Raw genomic sequence first — 27,696 nt, 5'->3', positions numbered from 1 at the left:
CCCCAAAATTGTTATGTTAAAATCTTAACCCCCTAGGTGATGGTATTAGGAGCTGGGGCCTTTGGGAGGTGAGTCTCATCACGATGAGATTAGTGCCATATTAAAGAGGCCCAAGGGAGCTCCTTGCCTCTTCTGCCACGTGAGGGCATAGTGAAAAGGTGCCATTTATGAACCAGGACACAGCCCTTACCAGATACCAAATCTGCCAGCACCTTGATCTTTGACTACCCAGCCTCCAGAACTGGGAGAGATAAATTTCTGCTGTTTATAAGCTCCCCAGTCTGTGGTATTCTGTTATAGCAGCCCAAACATAGTTAGACAAAGAGTAACATGAAAAAAGTGCTCTGCCATAGTTTTAGCATCACTGTTTTAATATCATGAAATACAAGTACAAAACATTGTATAAGTATACTTTTTACTACACGGAGATGAACTAATACATTTATGTTTTTATCAGAATCTATATCACCCAGCACTGACCAATGTACTAGGAGCTTTCCACAGGGATTTTTTTTTTTTTTACTATTCATATAAGGTTTTATCATGAATAAAAAAGCTCACAACTCTTTTCAGCCATTGCAGATTTACATTTATCTTAATATTCCTGTTTAAGATGCTTTGGAGAACTGTTAAGAACTACAAAATCACCTTAGGAAGAGTTTTGAATGAGTAATTTTATTTCACGTTGGCCAAATCTCCCTTATGTTGGCATTGCAAAGACACTGCACTTATCTGAGGTTAGAAAAAATGTTGTCTTAATAGCCCCCTTACTGTGTAACAAGGCAAATTACCATTTCCTGAAATGTCCAGAATATCAGAGTAGATAGTTATTTGTTAAGCGGTGAGTCATGAAACCCCACTTACAGAAGACAACAGCAACAGAGGACCACTAAGTCCTAAACACACCAAAGAAAAACAAGTTTACAAATATTCAAACTGTCTGTCTTCTCTACATCTAAAACGGTTTAACCATCAAGTGAGAGTAACATAAGCCAATTAGAAAGGGAAATAGCAAACTGTGCTAGTGTCCGACATTCAGCTTCCATAGCATGTCTCACAGTTTTCGGCCATTTCAGCTAAGAGTTTTCTTATAACAGGCAAAAATAATGATTAAAATACCATTAGCTTTGCTGAGAAATGTGAAAAAAAAAAAAAAAACCACAATGTCAAAAATATTTGAAACTAATTTTGTTTTTATAAATAAATAAAATGGTGTTTATCTTTTCTTAAAATTCTTGCTGTTAAAACATTCAAAGTTATGTCAACCTGTAAGGATAAAGGGGTATTTAAGATAACATGTTTGGAAAACTGAACCACATTTTTAATTGCCAGCATTATGCTTTATTCTTGGTAGAATCATCCTTGTTTCTTCTTTTTACATCCCAATTATAAACCCTGGCCATATCTGCAAGAATTGTCAAAGAAAATGCAAATGCAGTTCTAAAGATAATGCATGCAATGACTAACTATTCACTCCACTTGCACAATGAATCAAAGAAACAGAAATCACACATACACAAATACTGGTAACAAATAGTATTGTTAAGACATCCTGCTATAACGTCAATTGCTAGGAAAATACTGTAATTAAACTCTACCAAAACTAAGGACTCAAATCAACAACTGTTAACCAACTGTTTACTATGGTATTAGTCAACTGTCAACTAGTCAACTATGATATATTTAACAAATATGTACTAGACACTCTCAATAGTTTTAAAGACAGTCCCTCATCCAAGAAATTTCAAAGATTGCTCAACCTATATCCTGCCATGTAATATTTGTATTAGTACAATTATCAACAATTTTATCTCTTACCCTCCCTTTGGCTTAATAAGTTTGTTAAGCATCTACTGTGTTTCTGACTAGGCGCTGTACAAAGCCCTGAATAAGACAGGTGAAGTCCTTTCCCTCATGGAGCTTAGACTCCAGTAGAATAGTCAATATGACAGAGACTGTTCGCCCTAGCTCCCTCACTTGTCTGTACACCTTCCTTTCCTACCTTTTGCAGTACTAACAATAACAAATGGCATTTAACTAAACTTGTAGGACTCATCTGAGAGGATTTCCTCTCTTTTGGCCCCCGGACCCATCTAAGTCACTGGATCCTGTTTTTTCTCTAACGTTTAATATCTTTTCCTTTCCACAAGCACCACCGTCCTAGACCCTCATCATCTCACAGCTGGATGAAGTTTCCACACTACCCGTCAGATGATGATGATTAGTGCACTAGGCCCCAACAGGCCTGCCTTCCCTCAGCCAACCATGAACACCTGCCACATGCTGCACACTGGAAAAGAAGAGAAAGTGCAGCTCCTACATTTGAAGAGCTCATGGTTTGGCAAGGAAAAACTAAGCAGTATGTGTTAAGCAAGCACACAAGAAACACTCTGAGGATCAGAAAATGTTCAGGAATGCTCTGATGCTTGAACTCAGATATTTAGAGTAAAAGGGTAAAAAAAGAGCACCTCCTGTAAATATGTGAAAGCCATTCCAGTTAGGAGGAACAAAGGGTAGAAATACAAAGGGTGTGGCACATTTGGGGAGTGTGTACAATAACTGATTGGAGTTATCTGGAACCTGGAATGCACTGGGGAAAGTCAAGAGGAGGTCAGTGGCATGAGGTGAGACAGGCTGGGGTCACTTCACAAGAGTGCCTATATGTATACCTTGTAAGTAACAAGGAACTGTTGAAATATTGTAACCAGAGGAATAAAAATGAGTGACTTAGTAAATTCATACTAGAGATAGTGGGCAGGACAGATGGAATGAAAGGAACCTAAAAAGCTACTGAGTGCAGGTTTTGGAGTCCCAGAACGAGAACAGTAATGGTCAGAGAGATTTATGAGGGAAATTTGATGTGAATCTGGTGATCGATTTGTTATTGGTAGCGAAGAAGAGAGAAGTGTGAAAGGTGACTCCCGTGATTTTGTCTTGGGTGACTGTGACAGGAAGTAGGAGGAAAAGACAGGCCAGAGAAGAAAGGCAAAGAGCTTGCCTTCCCTCTTGACCAGAATACCCCACTCCCATCTCTTCTCTCTGCTGATCTTTAAATCCTACGCTGCCTTTAAAAAAGCAGCCTAACTTTTATCTTCTCAACAAAGCCTTCTTTGAACTAACTCCAGCCTACATCTATCTTTCCCAAAGTTTAAATTGCCTTGGTGTTGCATATGTTAACTTACTTATAGTTTGCTATGAATTATCATTCAGCTGTTTTACATGTACGATTCTAACAAACAGAGAAAGACACTGCCGCTCTTTTCTAAAATTGATTTTCATGCCCCATATGGCTTAACACAGTTGCAGGAACATAGGAGACCCTCAACAAATGCTTGTAAAATTAAACTACTTCACCAGTTACAAAGTTGTCTTGGGAAAATATTTGGAAGAAAAATACTCATTCACCTATGTGAATTTGCTGTTTCCACATCACATTTCAAAGTCACTAATCTATCTACAAACTTATTTAAGTACTAGTTCCAAATATCTTATTTATTATCTTATAAAATCTATAACCTTATGTTAGCCTAATAAGGAAATTCTTCCCACTAAAGCAATGTAAGAAAGAATGTGGGAGGTTTTTTGCATTCTAATTTTTTTTAGTTCTAGGGTACATGTGCAGGATGTGCAGGTTTGTTACAAAGGTAAACGTGTGCTGTGTGGTTTGCTGCACCTATCAACCCATCACCTAGGTATTAAGCCCAGCATGCATCAGCTATTTTTCCTAATGCTCTCCCTCTGCCCACGAAAGAATGTTTTTTAAAAAAAATCTTTCTCCTTTTTTTCCCTTGCTTTTTGTTTTAAGAAAGGATACTGACTTCTGTGGTAGTAAATTGATCTCGAAGAAAGTCAAGGTCTTCCTCAAGGGAATCAAGATTCTTTGTGGCAGTCGATAAATTCTTTTCCAACAATGCCTGAGCTTCATCAATATCATATTCAAGCATTACATTAGCCTGAAGAGAGAAAGTCATGACAATTACTCAATATTTACACAGAGCTTTATAGGTTAGAGTAAGTGTGGGCAAACTACAGCCCTCAGGTCAAATCTAGCCTGCTGCCTTTTGTTGCAAGTTAAGTTTCACTGGAGCCCAGCTATTCTCTACTCAGGCTTTCATACCACAGTGGCAAAACTGAGTGGTTGAGACAGAAACCATGTGATCTACAAAACCAAAAATATTTACTATTTGACCTTTTACAGAAAGTTTGCTGATCCCTTGGTTAAAGAATATATTTACATACATTGTATCATTTAATCCTCAACCCTGCTGAGGCCAAAGTTGTCTTCTTCACAGTTAAAGAAATGAAAGCTCAGGTTGCCTTGGCTGGCATAGCTAGTGAGAAAATGGAAGAATCAGGATAAGAAACCAGTATGTTTAGATACAAAATTCTATCTACTACCTCCATCGTGACACTAAATAGTGTTAAGTTTGTATCAATTTAAATAAATTCTGAGCTTCAGATACGGTATTAATTTAAAATTTTACAAAGACATTTTTTATCATCTATATTTGACAAGGTAAGAAAGACAGCTAGCTTTTACTTGTCCCTTCCTACTACTTCTGACAGATATTAGGGATTAAGGCAAGGTAATGTGTCTGTCATTCTGAAGATCTAGTGTTACTGCCAATATTCAGGGATGCATGTACCCTGGAATTGGGAAGCCATACCTTTTACAGCTTTGAACTCCCCCATCACCTGACTGACCACTGGGCATTTGCTAAACCACTTTCCTCATCTCACAAATGCAATCTTAAAATTAATCAAAGGATTGTTGTAAGGATTAAACAGGACAACATGAAAGTATATGGCACAAAGTAAATGCCAAATAAATACTTATTGACTGAATAATCCAATCCATAATTAGAAAACTGTATTAAAGTTCAGATAGGACAAAAATATTCAACATAAGCAAAGACTGAACATAAATATAATAAGAATCCACAAAGAAAAAAACCAAAGCAGGGGACACAAAAATTTCTAAATCCTTCATTTCAATAAAATGTTCCTGAAATGTGACACATGCACATACTACACACACACACACACACACGCACACACACACTGGGTGAAATGACACACAAAATGAAATGAAAGGGTACACTGTATACCTTGGGGAAATTGACCCAAAAGTCTTTGAGCATCCAGGCAAAAAGAACACATCACTCGGAAAGAAATCAGTTTGCCATTACACTTTTTGACAGTGATGCTTTACAATAAAAGAAAACGGAGCACTGTATAAGATGCTGAAGGAAATAAAATGTGAGTTTAAGATATTATATCCAGCAAAACTGAATCTCAAGTACAAAGGCCACAGACAAGTTGTCAGCAACATGAGATAACTCAGGGAATATCATTCCCATAAATCTTAAGGCAATCTACTTATCAGACGAATGAGTAACATACAATCAAAATGACTGGGGGGACATCAACATAAAGACTATGATGTGCATTCAATATTTACACGAAGAACAAAGATAAATGAAAGACACGAGAGAGAGCAAACGGTATATAATGGCTCTGTGCTCCAACAATATGGGAACAACCTTATAAAGAATGGGTAAGGACAGGAAGAACATAAGCAAAACTGTCAGTGGTAACAGTGTTGGGTGGTGTTATTCTAAGAATGCTTTGTGTGTGAATAGTAATGTTGTCTAGTTCAATTCTATCACCCTTGGTATTTCTGAAAACCAGGATTCTTGATATAGAAGAAACAGGGGGCCCGGGCGCGGTGGCTCATGCCTGTAATCCCAGCACTTGGCAGGCTGAGATCGTGTCACTGCGCTCCAGCCTGGGCGACAGAACAAGACTCCGTTTCAAAAAAAAAACAAAAAAACAAAAAAACAAAAAAAACAGAGGAACAACTAAAGTGAAAACTCTATTGTCCTGAATTTGAATTGGAGGTAACAGTATGATTTCATGAGGTACACACATAGTAACCTGCACCTTTGTACACAAGTTTATGCAGGCTAGCTATATCCTACTGGTTCTATTTCTCTGGTTGAACCCTGACTGATAACAGATTCGTTCACTTACACTTTGCTTTATGCAGTTTTCTGATTTTTTCGTTTATATTTAACATTATATACATATAGAAAAGTATTCATATCATAAATATATAGTTTGATGTATTTTCACAAACTTAACACATTCATGGAACCAGCATCGAGATCAAGGACAGGTTATCACCAACACCCCAAAGCTTCCTTGTGAACGCTTCCAGTTACCACCAGCACCCCCACCCCAAAGGTAACCATTATCCTTAGAGCATAGTTTTGCCTGCATTACAACTTTACATAAACAGAATGACACAGTATATGCGCTCTTTTGTGACTGACTTCTATAGTAGGCAAGAATTATGGCTCCCATAACAGCTGTCCCATTCTAATCTCTGGAATCTGTGACTCTGATGAGATATTTACATCATTTGTCAGAGTTGAACTTAATATACAGACTGCCTAGGTAGGCCTAATTTAGTTATATGAGCACTTAAGAGCAGAGAACTTTTTCTGGCTGGAAGCAGAATGAGAAGTTTGAAAGATCTGAAGTGTAAGAAAGACTAGTCATATCACTGCTTTGAAAATAGAAAGGACCACAAGCCAAGGATTGCAAGTGACCTCTAGAAGCTGAGACTGACTCCTGGACAACAGGCAGCAAGGAAACAGGGACCTCAATCACAGAGAACCGGATTTTGCCAACAACGTGAATAAGGCTGAAATCTAATTGCCCCCCCAGAGCTGCTAGTAAGGAGTACAGCCCTGTTGACAATTTAATTCTGGCTTTGTGGGACCCTGAACAGAGGACCCAGCCAAGCCCATCTGGATTTCTGACCTATACAGCTAGGAGATAATGGATATTGTTTTAAGCCTCTAAGTTTGTGGTAATTTGCTATGCAGTTTCTTTCACTCAACCTTGTTTGTGAAAATCACCCTTGCAGTGCTGGTGTGTAGCAGAAGTTCATTCCTCGCCTGTACTGTATAGTATTCCATGGTCTGAACACATCATGATTTAGTCATCCATTTGACTGTGATGAACATTTGGGTTGTTTCCAGGTTTTGGTTACTACAGAGTTGATATGAACATTCTTACACCTTTCTCTTAGTTAATATTTATACATTTCTTATATATAGCAAGAGGCAGAAAGAGATGGAGACAGGCATGGAACTGCTATGGCGTAGGCAATGCATATCTTCTGCTTTAACAGACACTGCCAGTTTCCCCAGCAGCTGTGTCCATTTACACCTTCACCAACAGTAAATCAGTGTTTTCACTATTCCATGTCCTACCATCACTTAGTATCACCCTACCTTAGTGGGTACACAGTGAGATCACATTGTGCTTTTAATTTGCATTTCCCTGTTTACTAATGAAGTGGGACAACTTTTCATATGTTTACTGGCCATTGGGAGGCCCTCTTTTTGGAAGTCACTCACCCATTATCCTGAAGAGTTACTTATCTTTTTCCATGTTATCCTTAACAAAAAAGTTTTCTAAAAAATTTAAGTATATAAATATTAGGAAAAATAAAATGTTTGCAGATTTGGTGAAAGGAGTATATTGTTAAGATAAAATTATAAATATCTGATAAAGTTGATTACATTAAAATTTAAAACTTCCAAGAGGTACCACAAAAGACAAGTGACAGATGAGAAAAAGTATCAGCAATATTAAGAGAAGACTCTGCATCCAAAATACATAATATGTAAAGAAGACCTAAATGTCTGTCTGTCTGTCTGTCTGTCTATCTATCTATCTATCTATCTATCTATCTATCTATCAAGAATCCAACAGAAAAATGGAGCAACAACACAATCAGGAAGGCAAACAGAAGAGGAAATACAAATGAGCATTTTTGTCATACAAAAACCTGTAAGATGATAATATTTTCACCTATAAAACTAGCAAAAATCTACATATGTGGGTGAGACTGTTAATAAAAGGGTATTTTTATATACTGTTGGAGAAAATGAAAATTGGTAGTCTTTTCTGGAGAGCAATTTGATGGTATTCATCAACATGTTAAATGTGCATACTCTTAGACGCAACAATTCCATTTCAAAGCAGCATACAAAAATATGCCTTTGTGTACAAGTCTAGATGTGCAAAAATATTTACTACAGCACTGCTCACTCTACAAGAAACTTTAAAACAATCTAAACACCCCTTGACTTGGGAATATTATCACATAGCCCTACCACAGAACAGTAAGCCAACAAAACCAAGAAGGCAAACTCTGTGTCTACTCACAAATAAAGACATCTGTGCTATTAAGTGAAAAGTCAGGTGCTGAACAATATATATCCCATTTTTGTAAAAACAATTAACAAAATCCCCAATATTTATGTACATACAGATGTACAGACATGATTAAAAGTGGGTACATCTGGGGATGGAGGAGTAGCCTGCTGCTTTCTATTGTAAAACTTTCTGTCCTATTTGCTCTTTTAACCATTAGCATGTATGAACTCTGATAAAAAAAAACCAACAAAAATGTCATTCACCCAAGAAAAATTTTTACTGAGCACTTATTATGTGTCAGGGAACTGGTAAATACACCAATCAATAACATATCAGGGAGTGCTAAGTACTTTGAACGAAAACAGTACAAGATAAACAGGGTGAAACCAAGGAATGCTGACAGACAAGCCATAGCAGGTCCCTGGGGGAGCTAACAATTGGAACTGAGAACTCAAAGGATTGAGTGTGAAGAGCACAGAAGTAGAAATGTGGGGCCACACTGGCAGGTTCCAGGAACAGTTAGGGGGCCACCATGGCTACAGCAGAATGAGCAAAAGAATGAGCACAAATGAGTGCTGAGAGGGAGTAGGGCCATCCTGTGGAAAGGATACCTCTGTATTCCACCCTTGGTGACAGGGAAACCACTGGGGTCTTGAGCAAAGTGGAATGATCCGACATGTTTTAAAAGCATTACTCTGGCAGCTTAAGCAGAGGAAAGAGCTAGAATAAAGGTTCTGAAGCAGAGCCATTCCCAGCATGCTCTAAGTCCGGCAAGAAGTCCAAGTGTGGTCAAGCAAGGAAGTAGGGCATTAGGTAAGAGAAGAACAGAGAGACTGGACATGGTGGCTCATACCTGTAATCCCAGCACTTTGGGAGGCCAAGGTGGGCAGATCACCTGAGGCCAGGAGTTCGAGATCAATCTAGCCAAAATGGCGAAACCTCGTCTCTACCAAAAAATTTAGCTGGGCGTGGTGGCACATGCCTGTGATCCCAGCTGCTCAGGAAGCTGAGGCACAAGAATTGCTTGAGCCCAGGAGACAGAGGTTGCAGTGACCTGAGATCACACCACTGCACTCCAGCCTGGGTCACAGAGTGAGACTCTGTCTCAAAAAAAAAAAAAAAAAAAAAAAAAAAACAGAGAGAGAAGTAACAGAGAGTACCAGGATGTGCAGGAACTTGTCGGCCACTCAAAGAACTTGGACTTTTCCTTGGAACATGATAAGAAACCATTCAAAGATTTTGGGCAGAATAATGGAATGACCTGATTGAGATTTCAAAGGATTAATCTGACCACTGTGCTGGAAAGGCTTTGGGAATTCCAGCAAGGGCAGAAGCAAGACAGTGAATTAGGGTATTATTACAGGTTAAAGAGTGTCGCCAAAAAAGATACATTTAAGTTTCAACCCCTTATACTAGTGAATGTGACCTTATGTGGAAGTAAGGTATTATGGATTGAATTCTGTCTCCCCAACAAAAAGTAAGTTGGACTCCTAACCCCCAATAGCTCAGCATGTGACTTTATTTGGAAATAGGGTCTTTCAAAAAGAGAAATTTGGACACATGCATGCACACATGGGAAGATGAAGGCACAGATCACAGTGATGCTTCTACACATCAACATGCCAAAGACGGTCCGCGAACACCGAAGCTAAGAGAGAAGGCTAGAACTGATTTTCCCTCACAGCCCTCAGAAGGAATTGACCCTGATTCTGGGGCTGATCACAGACTTCTGGCCTCCAGAACTGTGAGACAATCCATTTCAGTTGTTAAAGCCACCCAGTTTGTGGTACTTTTATTATGGCATCCCTAGAAAACTAATACAGACATTATTCCCACAGTCCTGGCAAGAGACAAAGGTGGCCTGGACCATGGTAATAGCGGTAAGGAAGTGAGAGATAGTTGGTTTCTCAATCTATTCAGAAGAAGGAACCAGTGGGGTTTGCTGAAGAACTGGTTGAGAGATATAAAATAGAGAAGAGTCAAAGAAGACTCAAAGATTTTTGTTCTGAGCAACCAGGCAAAAGATTCTGCCATTTACTGAGATGGGGAAGATTGCGGGAAGTGGGAAGTGCCAGTCTATGAGTGATAAAATAAGGATTTAAGCATTCAAGAGGAATAAAAGAAGAAAAACATGAAAAGAGCAAGAAGAGCTCAGCAAAGAAAATGAAGAGAAAGAGAAACAGAAGAACAGTTACGAAAGACAGAGTAAAAGCAACAAAATAGAATAACTAAAAGGGAAAACACAAAGTCATGGGGAAGCAGCCAGAGGAAATCACACAAAATGAAACAGATCAAATAACTGAAAACAGAGAACATGATAGGTACTGAAAATAAAGGAGATCCAACATATGCATATTTATTATTCCCAAAAGATAATAAAAGAAATGGGGCAAAAGTCACATTCAAGTACACAACAGAAATTATCTTTCCTGAAATAAAGTAGCACTTGAATTTGTGAATCAAAAAGTCATGCAATTTCTACAAAAAAACTGAATACAGAAAAATCATTCAACCCTTAGACACTCAGGTATAGTTGCTATGCTTCAAAGTTATTTTTTAAAAAGCCTTAGTGATAAACACTGAATCCTTCCTTTCAATACAGAACTAAGTGTAGAAATTATGATTGTAGAGTGAAATGTAAACGTTGTACAAACTTTGAGCAAACCTCCTTGGGCTAATCTAGAGTGCCTCTCCGGAGTGATTCTACAGGACAGCAGCTAGGGGAAATCCTCCCAGTAGGACAGATGGTAGAAGTACACTCGGCTTGCTACTTTGTATGAGAACTCGCCTGAGGTAACAAGATCCATGGACAGGTAGCTGGATAGTCAGAGGACTGAGAAGAGCAAGACAGGTAAATCACAGATAAGCTCAATGAAATCATTGAAAACTGAAATATATGGTTTTAAAAAATAAACTCTAACCTCAAGCTTTTTGTAATACTTTTTCCCCTTAAATTCAGAGGGACCTTTCTAGAATTATTAAACTCTTATGGGAAGAAGCATTTATCCAAAGTTCAGCAGTACCTTCTATTTTACTTCTCTTGCTCTTCCTCCATTATATTTAAGAGAGATAAAGCATTAATTGGAAGAGAAGCAAGGTTTGTTTGATCAGTTTTATCTTGATTGGGAGAGACTTCAGTATGTTTTTGCTGCGATCTTCATCGCACTCCTGATTCTAGTCAGTTTCTAATATGAACCACTTGAACTCTGCCCCTGTGTCCCTTCCACAATCAAAAGGAGATGAACACTTTCACATCTCGAGCAATACTATTAAAATACTAGCAAATACTAGCAAAACCAGTGTGCTTGCTGGAGAAAACACACTGGTTTACAAATATATCAGCTGTGGCTATAACATTTACTTACCCCCAACCACAGACACACTTTATCAGTAGGAGGAACTGAAGCTTTGCAATACAAGTTATCTGCCAGTAAGAATCTGGTCTCCATTGAGTTGGTAGACTCCTTCAAAACAAAAAAAATGACACTACCATAAACAGGTCAGTTTGATATCAAGGTTATAAAAGAGAGATCACACAGTTGAACCTAGGACATTTAAAACAGTACCATCATGCAGGTTAAGTGTAGTGGTAGAAGAAATGAATGCTAGACCCAGGTGGCTGGGTATGGACTCTGGCTCAGCTACTCACTAGCTGTACAAATCTGGCACCTCACTTAACTTTTGTGTCTCAGGTTCTTCATCTGTAAAATTAGGATTATAACAGTCCCTACACCTATGAAGTCAGTGATAAGCACTGAGTAACACGTACACACACACCCCATCGAGTGCCTGACATACAGAGAAAGCGTTATTATAAGAATTAGCCATTCTTATTATTTCACTGGTGCTTCATGCCCAATCAATCAGTTGCTGAAGTCTTACAAAGTTCACCACATATTAAAATGTACTAGAAATAGTTATTCTAACAGTCAAGCAAAATTGTAAGCGCACACACAATCTTTTAAATACAATATGCTTATGAGATTTAATCTTTACAACCTGCTTTTATTTAATGAATACTGGATTAAGACTTAGAAGACTCTCAAATTCAGTTCTGCCAGTAACTAACTACATAGACACTGGTCAAGTATAACCTCTCCGTAAGCATTTCCTCAACTATGAAATGAGAACCTGAAACAGATGATCTCTAAGATTTTTCCCAGTTCTATAAATCTTGGACTAACTCCTTATTCTTAGGGAGAAAGACAACAACAAAGAAAAAACCCTAGATGCTGCTAGCACAGAATAAGACATTTTCTTTGTACACCTAAAACAATTTCAAATTGCATTTAAGTTTCACAAGTACTAAAGATAAGCTAAATAATCCAAGTGTGGGCCCTAGAATTAAACCTGACTTTTGGGGGAAGGCTGCAAAGCCACATTTGCTACAGAATCACATCATAACATTAGTGTATGTGCTTAAGAAGGCAGACTGGATTCCACAGCACAGATCAAATATCAGTGACCAAAGAGTCAAAGAAGACGAGTTTCTGCTGACATATCCTAGTTTGTTCATATTTACAAATAAAAATGCACTTACTTTTTTCTTCTGCATGTATTTTAGAATTTCCAAAGTCTGTTTAATTTCAGGAATCTGACCTTTTAGCCTGTGAACAAGAAAAAGACTAACTTAGTATTTTGCAGGCAAAAATAAACAACAGGGCATGGTCTTACTAACTTTGCATTTTCTACTAATGTGTTCTTGAGGACTATGTACAGATATAAAATACTTAAGATGTTTTTAGATATGAGATAAAATAAGATATATTTATAAAAATAAAATATTTAATGAAATATTTACTTAAAGAAAATATATTTAGTAAAATATTCATAAAATATTTAAAGTATAAATACTTAATAAAAATATTTAAGATATACAAGCAAATGTTTATGGAATGCCTATTCCATGAAGACAAAGCTCTGTTCTATTATGTCAAATACCCCATTGTTATTTAACATTTCTAGAGCAGACTATATTCCACAGAGGTGATTCATAGGTTCTGCATTTGATTAGAATGACATTTTAAATAGATTAATTTAAAAACTAAATTTAAAAATAACATGGATTCAAAAGTTATATTCTAAAATTGAAGACACCAATCCCCTAACTAGTGATGCACATAGCTGCTCCTGGTGTGTGCATTCGGTATACACACATGCACATCACAGTCAGCTAAATGCCAGGCAAAGCACAGTGACACCTTCTCAGTATGTGCACTTGTCACACTGTGAAAAATGTACACCATCATCTGAATGCCAAACACACCACATTATGATACAGTATAATTTGGTGATTCTTTTTAAGCTTTGGGTACTTCTTCCTTAAATGCTCTTCTTTTCAAATTAGGTAACAATCATTCTTAAAATTATAAATAGATCACTGATTTAAACATAATAAATTAAAAAAAACAATGATGGACATGATCCGACTGATTCGACTTAATGGATAAGTTATATGATGGCTACTAGTAAAAGGCTAGTAAGTGACTCCCAAATGCAATCAACCTCACTGACAAGAACATAAAAGAAAAACATAGTATGCTAAAAACATTCAGTCAATTAAAGAGAGAAAACAATGACACCTTTTTTGTCACTGGGGTTTAGTTCTTTATGGTGATTAGATGCATGTGTTTTGCATGGCGATATATGCAAAACAGTTATAGGGTCTCTGTCAAATCACAATGTAATTTCTAGCAAAACAGACTAAGGATATAATAACAAAGCTCTGGTTCTTTCGAGGTAAATTTACTAAATATTATTAGAGACCAGAATGTAAACAAAATTTAAACACAACAATGAAAATGAACTTATTGCGTCACATAAAGGAAGGCACTCCATGTGTGCAGGAGGTTGGCAGGGCAAATTTACTACACCCTGTGCTACTGACCTGGCAAGAAATGTGTTAAATGAGCCTGCTGCTTAAAAAAAAAAATAGTGTCATCATTTGATAATACAGTTCAGTGAATAACCTAGAAACACCTGGCATTCATTTTTTCACTACAATTCAATCTGGATGCCATAGATTGCTCAAGTTTGCTTATTTTTGTATGGTATGTTCATATAGGTAAACACCACAAAGATGTTATACATTTGTAAAATATGTGATACACATACAACATAAGGAGTATGTTCAGATCAAGATTTTTTGGTCATGTAAATGACTTTTAAGATGCATTTTGTATATATAAATATTATATATAATACATTATAAAGCATATTAATCAATCAAGCAGCTGCAGCCCTAGCTAACTTAGGAACCAGACAACCAATGACATTGTACGTGCCCAAGCAATACACTCCTCCCTACCCTGCTTCACCTGAAGAGAAAGTAGCTTGGCTGGGCAGAGTGATTCACGCCTGTAATCCTGGCACTTTAGGAGGCCGAAGCAGGTGCATCACCTGAGGCCAGGAGTTCCAGACCAGCCTGGCCAACATGGTGAAAACCAGCCTCTACTAAAAAAAATACAAAAAAATTAGCTGGGCATGGTGGTGCATACTTGTAATCCCAGCTACTTGGGAAGCTGAGGCGTGAGGATCCCTTGAACCCAGGAGGTGGAGGTTACAGTGATCCGAGATAGTGCCATTGCACTCCAGCTTGGAGTGCCAGAGCGACACTCCATCTCAAAACTAAAAAACAAATAAAAACCAAAGAGAAAGTAGCTTGCCTGAACTGTGTGTTTACAGTCCTGTTTTTTCTTTTTCAATTAGTTTCACCCTATTCGTGTGTATCCCTAAAAAAAATATTCTTTAACATTGGTGGCTTCTGACCTTAATTCAAATGGTCTCATGCTGTATGCATTTTTCTGGGGTTTGCTTTTATATTATTATTATTTTATTTTTTTGAGATGGAGTTTCGCTCTTGTTGCCCAGGCTAGAGTGCAATGGCGTGATCTCGCTCACTGCAACCTCCGCCTTCTGGGTTCAAGCAATTCTCCTGCCTCAGTTTCCCGAGTAGCTGGGATTACAAGCATGCACCACCAGGCCCGGCTGATTTTGTATTTTTAGTAGAGATGGGGGGGGGTGGTCTCTCCATGTTGATCAGGCTGGTCTCGAACTCCCGACCTCAGGTGATCTGCCCACCTCTGCCTCCCAAAGTGCTGGGATTACAGGTGTGAGCCACCGCGCCCGGCTGGGGTTTGCTTTTTAAACTCAATCAAGATCCTAAGATTTGTTCATTCATTTTCACTGCTGTGTACTATTCCATTACAAATATAACAAACACAACTTCTTTATCTACTCTTCTGTCAAAGGGCACTTCTGCCAGCTCCAGGTCATTGTTACTGTAACAACAATGGAAACCTCCAGGTTCTAGGAGGGGCTAGAGCTGTGAAAGGGGAGACAGTAGCTTAGAAGGAAAGTGAATCAAGCCTTCAAAAGAGGAATAAAGCTAAAAGAAAATGTTCTAGCTGTGTTCCTTTTCTCCCTCTGAACTGCCCCCAGGGAGTCCTACATTACCTACCTCATCACTGCTACACGGCAGAAAAATGGCAGAATTGGCTACTGGCAGGGGGAAGGCCAAGTTAGGAAGCTAAGAATTACAAGTACTAGTCCCCAGCAGCCCACCTCTCCCGACTCCCTTTCCCTCCTGTGATGATAATGAAGACAGCAGAAATGGAAAGAATCCCCCAGAGGTGGAATTATCTGGTTGGGGAGAAGTATTTGTCTGATGGCTATGCCCTTAGACTGGGATACCAGCAGCATTCCTCCCACCCCTACCCACCAGGAGTGACTTAAATTACCCCCACCTCCACATACATTACTGGCCAAAGTAGCTGATATCCCTGAGGGAATCTAAGCTGACAGGGAAAATAAATTAGAATTTGATCATTATAATAAATAAAGACAATAAATTCAACAGACTCTACGATATGAAACAAAATTAACAAATACCAAAAGATAAAATTATACATTAAATACTTAAAGATACCACAAGGAGAAAAGAAAGAATATTGGTAATATGAAGAAGAACCAACCAGAACTATTAGGTATAAAAATTGTAACAGCTGAAACAAAGAACTCATGGCTATCCATCTAATTGCCAAAAGATAAATGACAAAGACAGAAAAAAGGGAAATAATATAAAGAAATGGAAGGCAGAATTAGAAGTGTCAACATCTGTAAACAGGTATCTCAGAAAGAGGAAAAAAAATTAACAGATGATAAAAAAAAGAAGTGATAATCACAAAATTTCCAATTAAAGAAAGATAAAAGATCTCAGATTCAAGTGTCAAAAAAGAGATTAACACATGAAATACTAAGGAACTTTTACACAGCTTGAAGGTAAAGTTACATGACAGGCTGCAAGAAAAGATTTAAAACATATATAAAAAGGTTAGCATCTAAACTACAGAGCCATCTGCTGCAAAACAACTAGATCATGGCACAAAAATAGTTTTGTTGCACAGCTGACATCATAGGGATGAGAGAAATTCCAGAAAAATAAAAAGAGAAAAATAGCCCTCCAACTACTTGGGAGGCTGAGGTGGAAGAACTGCTTGAACTCAGGAGGTCAAGGCTACAGTGAGCTGTGATCATACCACTGCACTCTGGCCTGGGCAACAGAGAGAAAGCCTGTCTCAAAAAAATAACCAACCCACTATTAAAATAGGTAAAACTCAAGAAAGTTTTCCTAACTCACTATCTCCAACTCTACCATTCTCTTTTAAAACACTAGACAAATACTGTTCTCATCCAGAACACCAATGTTCACTGATGCTTCCTCAGTGCTTCGAATTTTTACCCCTTCTCCCCACATTTAGGCCTAGACCATATGTTAAGCTAGAGTGAGTATCCTGCTATATACCACAGTTGTAGAGTTAGCAATATAACTTTTTTCTTTTTTTTTTTTTCGTCTATCATTAATTTACTAGTTAGAAGAGCAATGTAACTTTGATACACAAATTTCCCCCTCTCCCAGGACTCGGTACCAAAGCTCATTTTCTTTTCCTTTTTTTTTTTTATCTTGAGACAGGGTATCACTCTGTTGCCCAGGCTGGAGTGCAGTGGCACACTCACAGCTGACTGCAGCCTCAACCTCCCTGGCTTAAGCAATACTCTCACCTCAGCTTCCCTAGTAGCTGGAACTATAGGCATGCACCACCACACCTAGCTAATTTTTGTAGATATAGGGTTTTGCCACATTGTCCACACTGGTCTTGAACTCCTGGGCTCAAGTGATCTGCCCACCTCAGCCTCCCAAAGTGCTGGGATTACAGGCATGAACCACTGCACCCCACCCCAAGGCACATTTTCTTCTCTATCTGTAACCTCCCTGTAGATGATCTCAAATCCAATGGCTTTTTCTTTTTCAAATAAACTTTTACTATCACAAAAGCAGTACATGTACATTGTAAAAAATTAAGAATACAGATAAGCAAAAACAAGAAAAATGCCATATTCTAACTACCCAGAGATTACCACTGTTAATATGCCTTTAGTGTGGACTTCTCCAGATACTCCTGTGCATATATACATTTTTTTCCAAAATAAGAGTATACTGTTCTTAATGATTTCTATCTTGCTTCTGTCCATTAACACCCTCCATCTTTCCATGTCAATGACTTTTCATCTCATCTAATACAAAGTACATATTCAAATTTCTACAACTGTCACCAAAATCAAATGAGAAAATACATCTACAAACTTCTGTACCTTTGCATAAATGGTGCCTTATGCCCAGACCACCCTTCCTCACTTTAGTCTGCCTCCAAACTCATAACTAATCTTTGAAATTCTACACAGGTATCTGTTCCTCTTAGAAGCTTCCTCTGAACCTCCTTGGCCCCTCCAGATTAATGAGGTGTTTTGGTACAAAGTAATGAGTTACCATCCCCTGTAACTCATTACTTTGTACCGAAGTACCTCCACTGCTCTACTTTGTGTGCTAATTTTATTTATATACCTATAATTTCCCCCAACCTGTGTCCCTGGTTTTTTGTGTGGTTTGTTTGCTTTTTAGACTGGATCTCGCACTGTTGCCCAGGCTGGAGTGCAGGGGCATGATCACATCTCACTGCAGCCTCAACGTCCTGGGTTCAGGTGATCCTCCCACCTTAGCCTCCAGAGTAGCTGTGACCACAGGTGCATGCCACCATACCCAGCTAATTATTATTATTATTATTATTTTTGAGACAGAGTCTCACTCTGTTGCCCAAGATGGAGTGCAGTGGCGCAATCTCGGCTCACTGCAACCTCCACCTCCCGGGCTCAAGGGATTCTCTCAACTCAGCCTCCCGAGTAGCTGGGATTACAAGCCCGTGCCACCATGCCCGGCTAATTTTTTTGTATTTTAGTAGAGACGGGGGTTTCACCATGTTGCCCAGGGTGGTTTCAAACTCCTGAGCTCAGGCAATCCGCCCACTTCAGCCTCCCAAAGTGCTGGGATTACAGGCACAAGCCACCGTGCCCAGCCTAATTATTTTTTAATTATTTGTAGAGACAGGGTCTCCCTAAGTTGCCCAGGCTAGTCTTGAACTCCTGGACTCAAGAGATCCTCCCACCTCAGCCTCCCAAAGTGCTGGAATTACAGGTTTGAGCCACCATGCCCAGTCCTGTGTCCTTGTTGAAAGCAGATACTGGATGTTATTTCACCCAAAACAGTATGTGGCATCTAGCTGGCATTCCATAAATATTTATCTCACAGAAGAATGCTGGCACATGTACAAAACAGAGATCTATAAATATTTATTACAGTGAATTGACTTTATAAGCTATATAAAATTATGTAGGGAAATAAAGAGTTGAGAGTAAGGATACCTTTTTTCCTATGCCTATTAGTTATGAAATCTTGGGATTTCATAACTAATTAAGTCTTGTGCCCCAGACCCTGTGGGTCTCTAATCTTGTTGGCAAAATTAGAAGGATGAACTAGACATATAAGATGTTATGATTTTGAAAGCTTTGGAATACAGTCTTTAATAACCATTCTATTATGTTTTCAAAACCACATTTAGACTGGCAATACCAAGTGTTGGCAAGGATATGGAACAACTGGAACTCTTGTACATTGCTGGTGGGAATTTCATATGGTACAGCCACCTTGGAGGACTTGACATCTGAATATTTTATCATATGTAAATTATATCTCAATTTTTTTAAAGTTCAAGCCATATACGATTTTCAAAACTTAGAAAGTTTTACACTTACCTTCTTTTCTTTTGAGCAAGGTTGAGTTCCATAAACTTATACTTCTGGTACTGTTCATCCAACTTCTTTAATACTGTATCTGCAGTCTCATTCCCAGGCTGTTTCATGAAGGAATCTACATCTTCCTTTAATATCAGAAATAATACTTTACAAATTTTAGAATTCATGCCACTCATCAGATTTTTTGACTGCTTTGTTTTTAAAACATAAAAGAAAAACAGCTTTTCCTCCAAAGGTTTGTTTTTAACTAAAAGTACAGGTTAAGCATCCTTATCTAAAATGCCTGGGACCAGAATTGTTTTGGATTTTAGATTTTTTTTTTTGATTTTGGAATATTTACATTATACCAGTTGAGCATCCCCAAGCCAAACATCCAAAGTCAAACATGCTCCAATGAGCATTTCCTTTGAGCATTATATTGGTGTTCAAAAAGTTTTGGATTTTAGAGCATTCTGGATTTCAGATTTTCAGATTTAGGATGCTCAACTTGTAGTTATAAAAAGTTAGAGACAATTTCAGACCGTATATATATATTATATAGCTAACTTATTCTTTCACTTTCCTCTTCATTTTTTATTTATAAATAGGAAAAGAAGAATGACTTTGCCCACCATTTATGCATTTCCCATGCATCCCTAGTAGTAAATATGAAAATACTAACAATCAAATACATTGCCTATTCATGCATCCTATTCACAAAATGATTTTACAGGTTGTATGTCAAGATTATCAATTTTATTACTTATTTTTAATTCAACAAGTTTTGCCATAGAAATCATACTAAATATGGTTACTGGGTTCCCAAGGCAATCCACAAATGCTTCCTTCAGTATCAAATAACTGAAACAAAGTAAATCTAAAAGGCAAACAGAATAATCTTTTGTAACAGAAATAAATGATCAAAAGAAAAGCAGTAAAACTGACGTTAAAATATTTTTATACCACATGCTGATCCTTGAAGAAAGGCTAGTTAATTAGATAAGAATCAGAAACAAGATGAAAATATATGGAAACTTAAAAAGATGCTACAAGAGCTGTCTAGTACTTTACAGAAGTCTAGTTCTTTATTATAAGTAACTTCAATTATCTTATAGCTTTTAAGATCTTCAAATCATTATTCTTATCCATATTTATTAGCTACCAGAGAATATCTTAGCTGAAATAAGGAAGAAAAAGGAAGAGAAACACAGCAAGGGAGTGAACTACGAAGCCATCAAACTAGAGACAGTAAAGGAAATTGAAAAGATGAGGCTGAGTTCTGTATGTAAAAGAGAGATGCCATCTTCCTAGAAGGGTCACTGGAGGGAAGAGAAAGAAGTGTAAGTTTCTAGCACATGATACATGTTATTAGGTGCTGGAGTTCAGCAAGAATTAACTATAGCAGCATAGGCTGTGGTTAAGAGACAGGAGGTGCCTGGTTTGAATCCTGGCTTCACCACTCACTAGATGAGTTGACCTTAGGGAAGTTAATTAACCTCTCTTTGCCTCAATCTCCTCATCATCTGTACAAGTACCTTTTCATCACCAGAAATTAGCATAGGTGAGATGCCTATAAGAGTACGTGACACCTATCTATAGCATAATGTGCCACAGGAACACAAAGTGCTAAGGATTTTGTTTTGGGGTAGAGGTCAGCAAAAACTACAGGGGGATGATAGCTGAACTAGATGTGGAAAGATGAAGAGGTCATGAAATGGACAAGGGTGAAAGAACAATTCAAGCAGAGAAAGAAAACAAATTACTGCCTCAGTGGGGTTGGGGAATGGACTAGGTCTGACTTCTAACCACTATGGTACATTGCCTCCTATCACCATGAACATTAATATCTATTTGACACCTACTACACTGCAATACTGCAAGCATGTCCTCTGTTTCCCATAACAACTCTCTAAGTATTGTCATCCCTATTTCAGTTAAAGAAACTCAGGGCCGATAATATTTCTACAATACCATGTCACTTCAATTATTAATAGTTTAGAAACAAAAACAGTTATATAAAATTTGGGTTGCTTATTACATTATGCAGGTAGAAATTTTAAGGTCTAGAAAAAAATAACCATGACATTGTAGGGAAAAAGCATTTTAAGACATTATAAAGCCCTCAGATAAAGTGTCTCCTCCCGAGTTAGATTTCTGAGGCCATCTCTAGCTGAGCACTATGAATGTAACATTTAAGGCACTATGGAAATTCAATTAGACACCCAGTTTGAACTTATACTATGTGTCAGGCACTGTGCTATGACCAGGAGGAGTGGGGCGATGCATGAGAACTCTCTGCTACTTACACTACCCAGTAGCAGAGCATGAGGGGTAAGCCGCCGGTCTGGACCTCCACAGATTGCCCAAGTTCAAATCCTGGATTCCTCACTTATATCCTGTGTGGCCTGGGCAAGTTACTCAAGGGCCGAGGGCCCCGTACCTCAGTTTTATCATCTAAAAAACGGGCATAACAGTAGCTACCACCTCGAGTTTTGTAAAATCATTAAGAAAGTGCCCGGCACTCAACAAATTTTATTCTTTGTTATGATTAGATAATAGGTCAATGTAGAGAAATAAATGACACAGCTCATAAAAACACAAAACAATAACCAAACAATTACGAAATTCAATCAGCAAATGCAAATATACAATATCAAGTGTGGTATAAATAAATGAGTCTTTAGGATATAAGACGTGGTTAGTGAAAAAGGCAGAGGTAAGGTAAGGTACAAAACAAACGGTTGAGAAACTTCCATGAAGATTTTATAGTAGCTAAGTGGGGACAGACAGATGACCTGGCCTGGAGGGCCAGTCAGACGTTTTCTCTCATTAGTCAGATAGTTTTCAACTACTATTTCTAAATTAAATAAACAAAACGAAAAATTTTTAAAGCCACCCAGAACAGGCAGCGCCCTCCAGAACGGCCTCTGGAGCGACCCGATCCCCTCTCGGACGCTAGCGAACCTGGGACCTAGCGCCATCACGAGGGTTCAGTCTCCTCTCTCAACAATTCATTCTCCACTAAGTTGTCAGAATGATGTACCTAAAACGAAAGGCCTTCTGATGACAGCCCGTTGCCTACCGGAAAAACCTCAATTCTTTAGCAAAACACAGAAGGACTTTACACTCTCACCCTATCATCCTACTTTCCCATCGGTCTCTTCTTCCATTTTCCCCGAGGCAACAGACCACTGCATTCCTTCAACAGACAAGGTGATATTCCGTTTTCACATCTTAGCATTGGTTGTTCTGCCTATTCATTGTACTGTCTCTCCAGCATCCACGCTGAGTCGAGCTCCTCACCACCTCCCCTTTTCCGACGAAAACCGGCGGCAGCCCGGAGGTCCCTCAGGCCGCCCTGACCCGCCGCCCTCCGCCCCTCGCCCCTCGCTCCGGCCCCACACCCCGTTCTCTTCTAGGGCCTTCTCGAGCTACGTTTCTTCCGGGCGGGCCCCAGCAGAGCTCAATCTATCCAGGTGCGAAGAGTGAGAGCAGACCCAGCGCCCCCTCCCTGAACATTTAGCTCAGCTCCTTCCAACAATCGAGGCCTGGGTGGGAGCCGGGAAGAAAGGGGCAGTCCGCGGCCTCAAGCCAAGATGCCAGGTAACAGCGTGCCTCTTACCACAAAGACGGCCTCAGGAATCCCCAGGTGGAGCCGCCGCCCATTCCCTGTGGCCATTTCTCCTTTGCCACAACTGTCCTTAGCGGCCGCCATCTTGGGGATGCGAGCGCGCGACTGCCTCCCGGGCCGCCGGCCGCCGGGATTCCGTGATTGGCTTGTTAGCACTTACAGGCCCGCCTCTCCATGCACATTCATTGGTGCGCAGGGAGGGTCCCCCATAAGCCCCCGTTCTCCTATGGCCGAAAGTAGCCCAACCTGTAGGTGCTCATTGGCTGCCCTCAGGTAAGTGACAAGCGTGGAAGGGCCGCGGAAGAGAAGCTAGAGCGACAGGAAAAACCCTTACGCCCTCCTGGGAAAAGGGGATTTGTGAGTGAGCGGTGCTAAAGCCCTAGGAATAGGGACCTAGCCTGACCCCACCCCGACCCTAGAACTGGCAGCAGCCTTCACAATGGCCTCTGGAGCGACCCAATCCCCCTCTCGGATGCTAGCGAACCTGGGACCTAGCGCCATCACGAGGGTTCAGCCTCTGTGCCTTTCTGGTCTCACCATCCCAGGGAGCTTTCTGCCCCTTGAAGGGAACTTACTTTGTGTCTGTTTCAGAGTGGTCACTGGCCTCATTCTAATAAATACCCTGCCTGTCGCACCAGCCTTTCCTGAAAGCCACCTTTGAACAGAATGTCTTCTCTCCAGCTCAAACGTTTCCAAAACTTCATAGTCTACATACAAAATCCTAAGAACTCCACCTAGGCTTCTAGGACCATGGACTTACCCAATGTCATCCTACACTACAACCCTTTAAAAGCACATGTGTCATACAGAACCAAGTAATTATTCCTCGGGCTGTTTTCTGTCCTTTCTCTTCTTTCACTGGAGTGTTTTCCAGTGAGGCAGTGCTTCATCCACTTGCACAAATTCTACCATGAGCCTAAGAATTATGCAACGGAAAGTAAGTCTCTCTTCTCAGAGGCAATCACTGTTACCGGTTTATCTACACAGATAATGTACGATCAAGCATATAGACATAGATATGTCCTTATATATAATATGAGGAAGAAATTGGTATCGTCATATTGTGAATGAGGAAACTAAAGCTCAGTGAACCTGTACAGCTTCTCCAAAATCCTACAACTACATAGTAGTGAAGCCGGAATTCCAAACTAGTTCTCCAGTGGCTTCTATGCGATTTGGCTTGGGAGGATGAAGACATGTTAGCTAACCATGACTCTGACTTTTTCTGGTCAGCAGCTTTGTGAGATAACGTCTCTGTTCCTGGAGAGAAAAGTATATGGGAACTCTATTCTTTACCACTTTCCCCCACCTCAATGCCTTCCAAAAAATTTTTTTGTTTTTGAAAAGTAGGTAATGTTTCTACAGAAAAACATTGAAATATCAGACACACATGCAAATTTGGTTCAACTTCACTGATCCCTATCTATATTAATCATTATTAAAACTAATCAAGGACTTACTTCAAACTTTAGGAAATAGTTCTCCAAATTATCACTAATTCTAATCTGGAATAAATCCCTCTAAGAGATATATGATTTGACACTTCGGGCCAGGTTTTTCTTTTAGAGCCAAAAGCCTTATCAACTTATCACTCGTGTTTTACTCCCTTACAGGTACAAACAGAAGATTCCCTTATTTATACTGCTGAATGTATTTCCTTTCTAGTCTTCTCTTAATTAGAAAGTTGTATACCAATTTTTTCTAACTCCTCTATTTCCTTCCTGCCATGGCTACAGCAGCTTTTCCAAGAGTACACTAAGCTTATCAACTCTATAGGTGGTCATTTTCTTATCTCTTGGCAAAAAAAAAAAAAGAAAGAAAGAAAAGAAAAGAAATTTCTTTTGCCAGATCCAAATCTAGCTATTACCTGATCTTAAATATGATTGATCTTTAGTAACCCTTCAGTAGGCCACACTTTTTATAGCTTATCTTTAGATTGCTTTAGTAAAAGCATTTTTTAAAACAGACTTTAAAAGGTTGTAGTTTTTCACCATGGACACTTTTGAAACAAAACAAAACAAAATGTAAAGAAAATATGCATACAGCAGGAAACAGAACAACTTTAAAAAAATCATTTCACATAGTGTTGTGCTGATAAATGTTCAACTAATTCTCTTTAGAAAGGGGGTAGGTATTTATTATAAATTGTATTGATATAAAAGGTGTATAGCACACAATTTCATAAATGATAATAAAATATACAATACTCTTTATCATAAATTCCGTATAACCAATTCTGGCAGGATGCTTTTGATTTTTGCCAAATACATATCTCCCTAGACAACCTATAGTTGCAATTGATGAACTAGTGTAGTTCTGACATAAATGTTGGTTGATATATTCATTTATGTTAAGTAATAAAAAAAGTAATTCAACAATTATTTTTATATTGGTACTTGGATCATTCGTCAACAATGTGAGTGACTTACTTGCTGAATTGGATAATGGTTTTCAAATACCAGAAAAATATTGCCTCATTTTTTGGTGCTATTCACAATAATGGCTACAGACACAACTCACTTTTAAGCTGAATCTGCATTAGTAACATTTTCTCCATTGCTTTCAAGTCTAGAGTTACAAACATAGATCAAGCCGTAGTTTGTAGCATCTACCAATTTCTGTTGCGTAGATACTCTCACAATGGCTGATTTCAATCCATGTCGAGTTGGGAAGACATGCCCAGTAGCATGCAGATAAAATCGACGTAAATAACCTCAAGAGCACAGGTAACATTCAAATGTCAAAAAATAATTAGAAGGTGATAAATTTTGAATATTTATTACCTTTGCTTTTAAAATAATTTAATTGTAAATTTTTATAATTTAATTTTGAATGATGACTGTGTTTAACAACCATCTTGCAGAATTTCTAGAAATTTAACAATTGGTTCTCACAAGCTGATACAAGCCAGCTCTAGTGCACCACTGGCTCATATTTTGGGAAGCCAGAGTTTAATGACTTCAGCGAATAGTACCTGCAAATGTCACACTAATGTGCTCTGCAGAGAAGGAAGAAAATGATGTGATATGCAATCGGAGTTCCCTGGAAGAAGAGGGTGATATCCTTAGCAACTTCCATAACTCAGAGGACCAAGAGCTGACTTAAATTTGTACAGCTGGGAACCCACAACTCTCACTCCATGTTTGTTCTGTGCAGGTAACAGATTCTGTCCCAATCTCCACAAGCCTCTGAAATTACTCCAAAGAGCTGCAAATCCTGAGGCTGGGGGAATGTGTCTCCTTTTTCCTGAGCCTGGTCACTGGGGTCATTTCCTCTCAGGAAGCCCACTGGGAAAGAGCCCAAGGCCTTCAGAGAGATGCCAAGCATTTCAGGATGTTCTGAGACAGCCTCTGCTCGACCTTCTGATTCAGTTTCTAATCCTGACTTCTGAGGGCAGAAAGTGCAGTTTCCCCTAGGTGCTTTGGAACTCCCCTGGAGGGCTCTCAATTGTGATAGTGCTCCTGCATGCTAAGCTGTCCCAGCCTCTTGGGGCTATTTCCTAGTAAGTCAGAATACATGTTTCTTCTATTTCCAGACATGCCAATGGGCCTCCATACTCACTACCCTGGGTTGCTGAATGTGCTGGTGGTGTTCTCACTGTGTATTGTTATTGTATCTTCCGTGTTTTTGTTCTGTTTATACAAGAGAGGACAAGGTAGGATTTTCCTAGACAAGGTAAAATGTGGCAATGTGATTTCCTTTTTCCTGGGACTGACGTTATTTATCCAAGGTGATGTGGAGAGGTCCTTTGTTCCAGGCAACTAACCCTTCTGCAACCTGACCCCACCACCTCATCAGCCAGAATGATGGCCCTGGGGACTCCCAGACATTACCCTGCTTTATTTCCAGAATCCATTCCTAGGCTTGCCACTGCGTAATAGGCCCTAGAACCTGGGTTCTAGTTTAACCCTGTCATTAACAGGCTGTGCCTCATTAGACAAGTGTCTTCACCTATCTAGCTCAGTGTCCTCACATGTGAAATGTGAGCTTTGGACTAGAGGATCTCCAGACTCACTTCTAGTGCTAATACATTTTGACTACGACCTCTGGTGAGTCATCAGGGCACTAGTATTAATTCTGCATCCCATGGTTGTCACTAAATCCCACTGGGTCCTCCGGGTTCCTTCCGTAACTATGCAGTTCTCAATTTAGAAAACCTGATCTTGGGCCCCAAGGTGAGTAATTACACCCCTCCAAATACCTCTGCCCCTATGTCCACCCAAGCTCTTCCTTTCCCACCAAACCCAATAAAAAGCATGGATGTAAAAAGGTTTGAACTCTGCTTTCATGTTCCTGAATCTTCTTTGGGCCGGACTCCTCAGGCTACACGAAGACCTTCAGTATAAGCCATGGTAAATTCCCAGTCACAAGGTTTCCTGGATAATAATTGGGAGAGATGGTGCATTCAGCATAATGGTTAAGGCTAAGAGCATGTACTTTGCAGTCAAGCTTGATTATTTATTGGCTATGGGATATTAGGTTAGTTACTTTAACAGTGTCTCAGTTTTCTCCATTGTAAAATAACCATAATAATGGGGCTTTGGGCACATATTATTAAGTAGATTGAATGGAATTACACATATAACATACTTGATACTGTGCCTAGTACCTAGTAAGCCCTCAATAAATTTCAGCTACTGTCCTGATAATTGAAAGGCATGGATATGGCACAGAATAAGAAACTCAGGGATTTGAGACATGAGCCA

At 39.1% G+C, this 27,696-nt stretch overlaps 1 protein-coding gene across 2 annotated transcripts; it reads right to left on the bottom strand.

Annotated features, from left to right (window-relative positions):
- Positions 1-353: 353 nt before the first annotated feature.
- Positions 354-23,097, bottom strand: VBP1 (VHL binding protein 1). 2 transcript variants are annotated; one of them, XM_065538415.2, is made up of 6 exons: positions 22,982-23,097; positions 19,381-19,525; positions 12,776-12,842; positions 11,601-11,699; positions 3,815-3,953; positions 354-1,405 (listed from the first exon to the last, which is right to left on the bottom strand). In XM_065538415.2, exons 2-6 carry the CDS (start codon positions 19,485-19,487, stop codon positions 1,335-1,337), a joined length of 483 nt encoding a protein of 160 aa, XP_065394487.1. In that variant the 5' UTR covers positions 19,488-19,525; positions 22,982-23,097; the 3' UTR covers positions 354-1,334. The 2 variants fall into 2 exon arrangements, with proteins under 2 accessions (XP_065394487.1, XP_005595105.3); XM_005595048.5 differs by having other exon boundaries at positions 19,381-19,505.
- Positions 23,098-27,696: the final 4,599 nt, after the last annotated feature.

The sequence above is a fragment of the Macaca fascicularis genome, chromosome X, assembly GCF_037993035.2.
Source record: "Macaca fascicularis isolate 582-1 chromosome X, T2T-MFA8v1.1".
NCBI lineage: Eukaryota > Metazoa > Chordata > Mammalia > Primates > Cercopithecidae > Macaca > Macaca fascicularis.
Note: the sequence above shows the minus strand (reverse complement) of the source record. Positions and strands in the feature narration are given on the sequence as shown.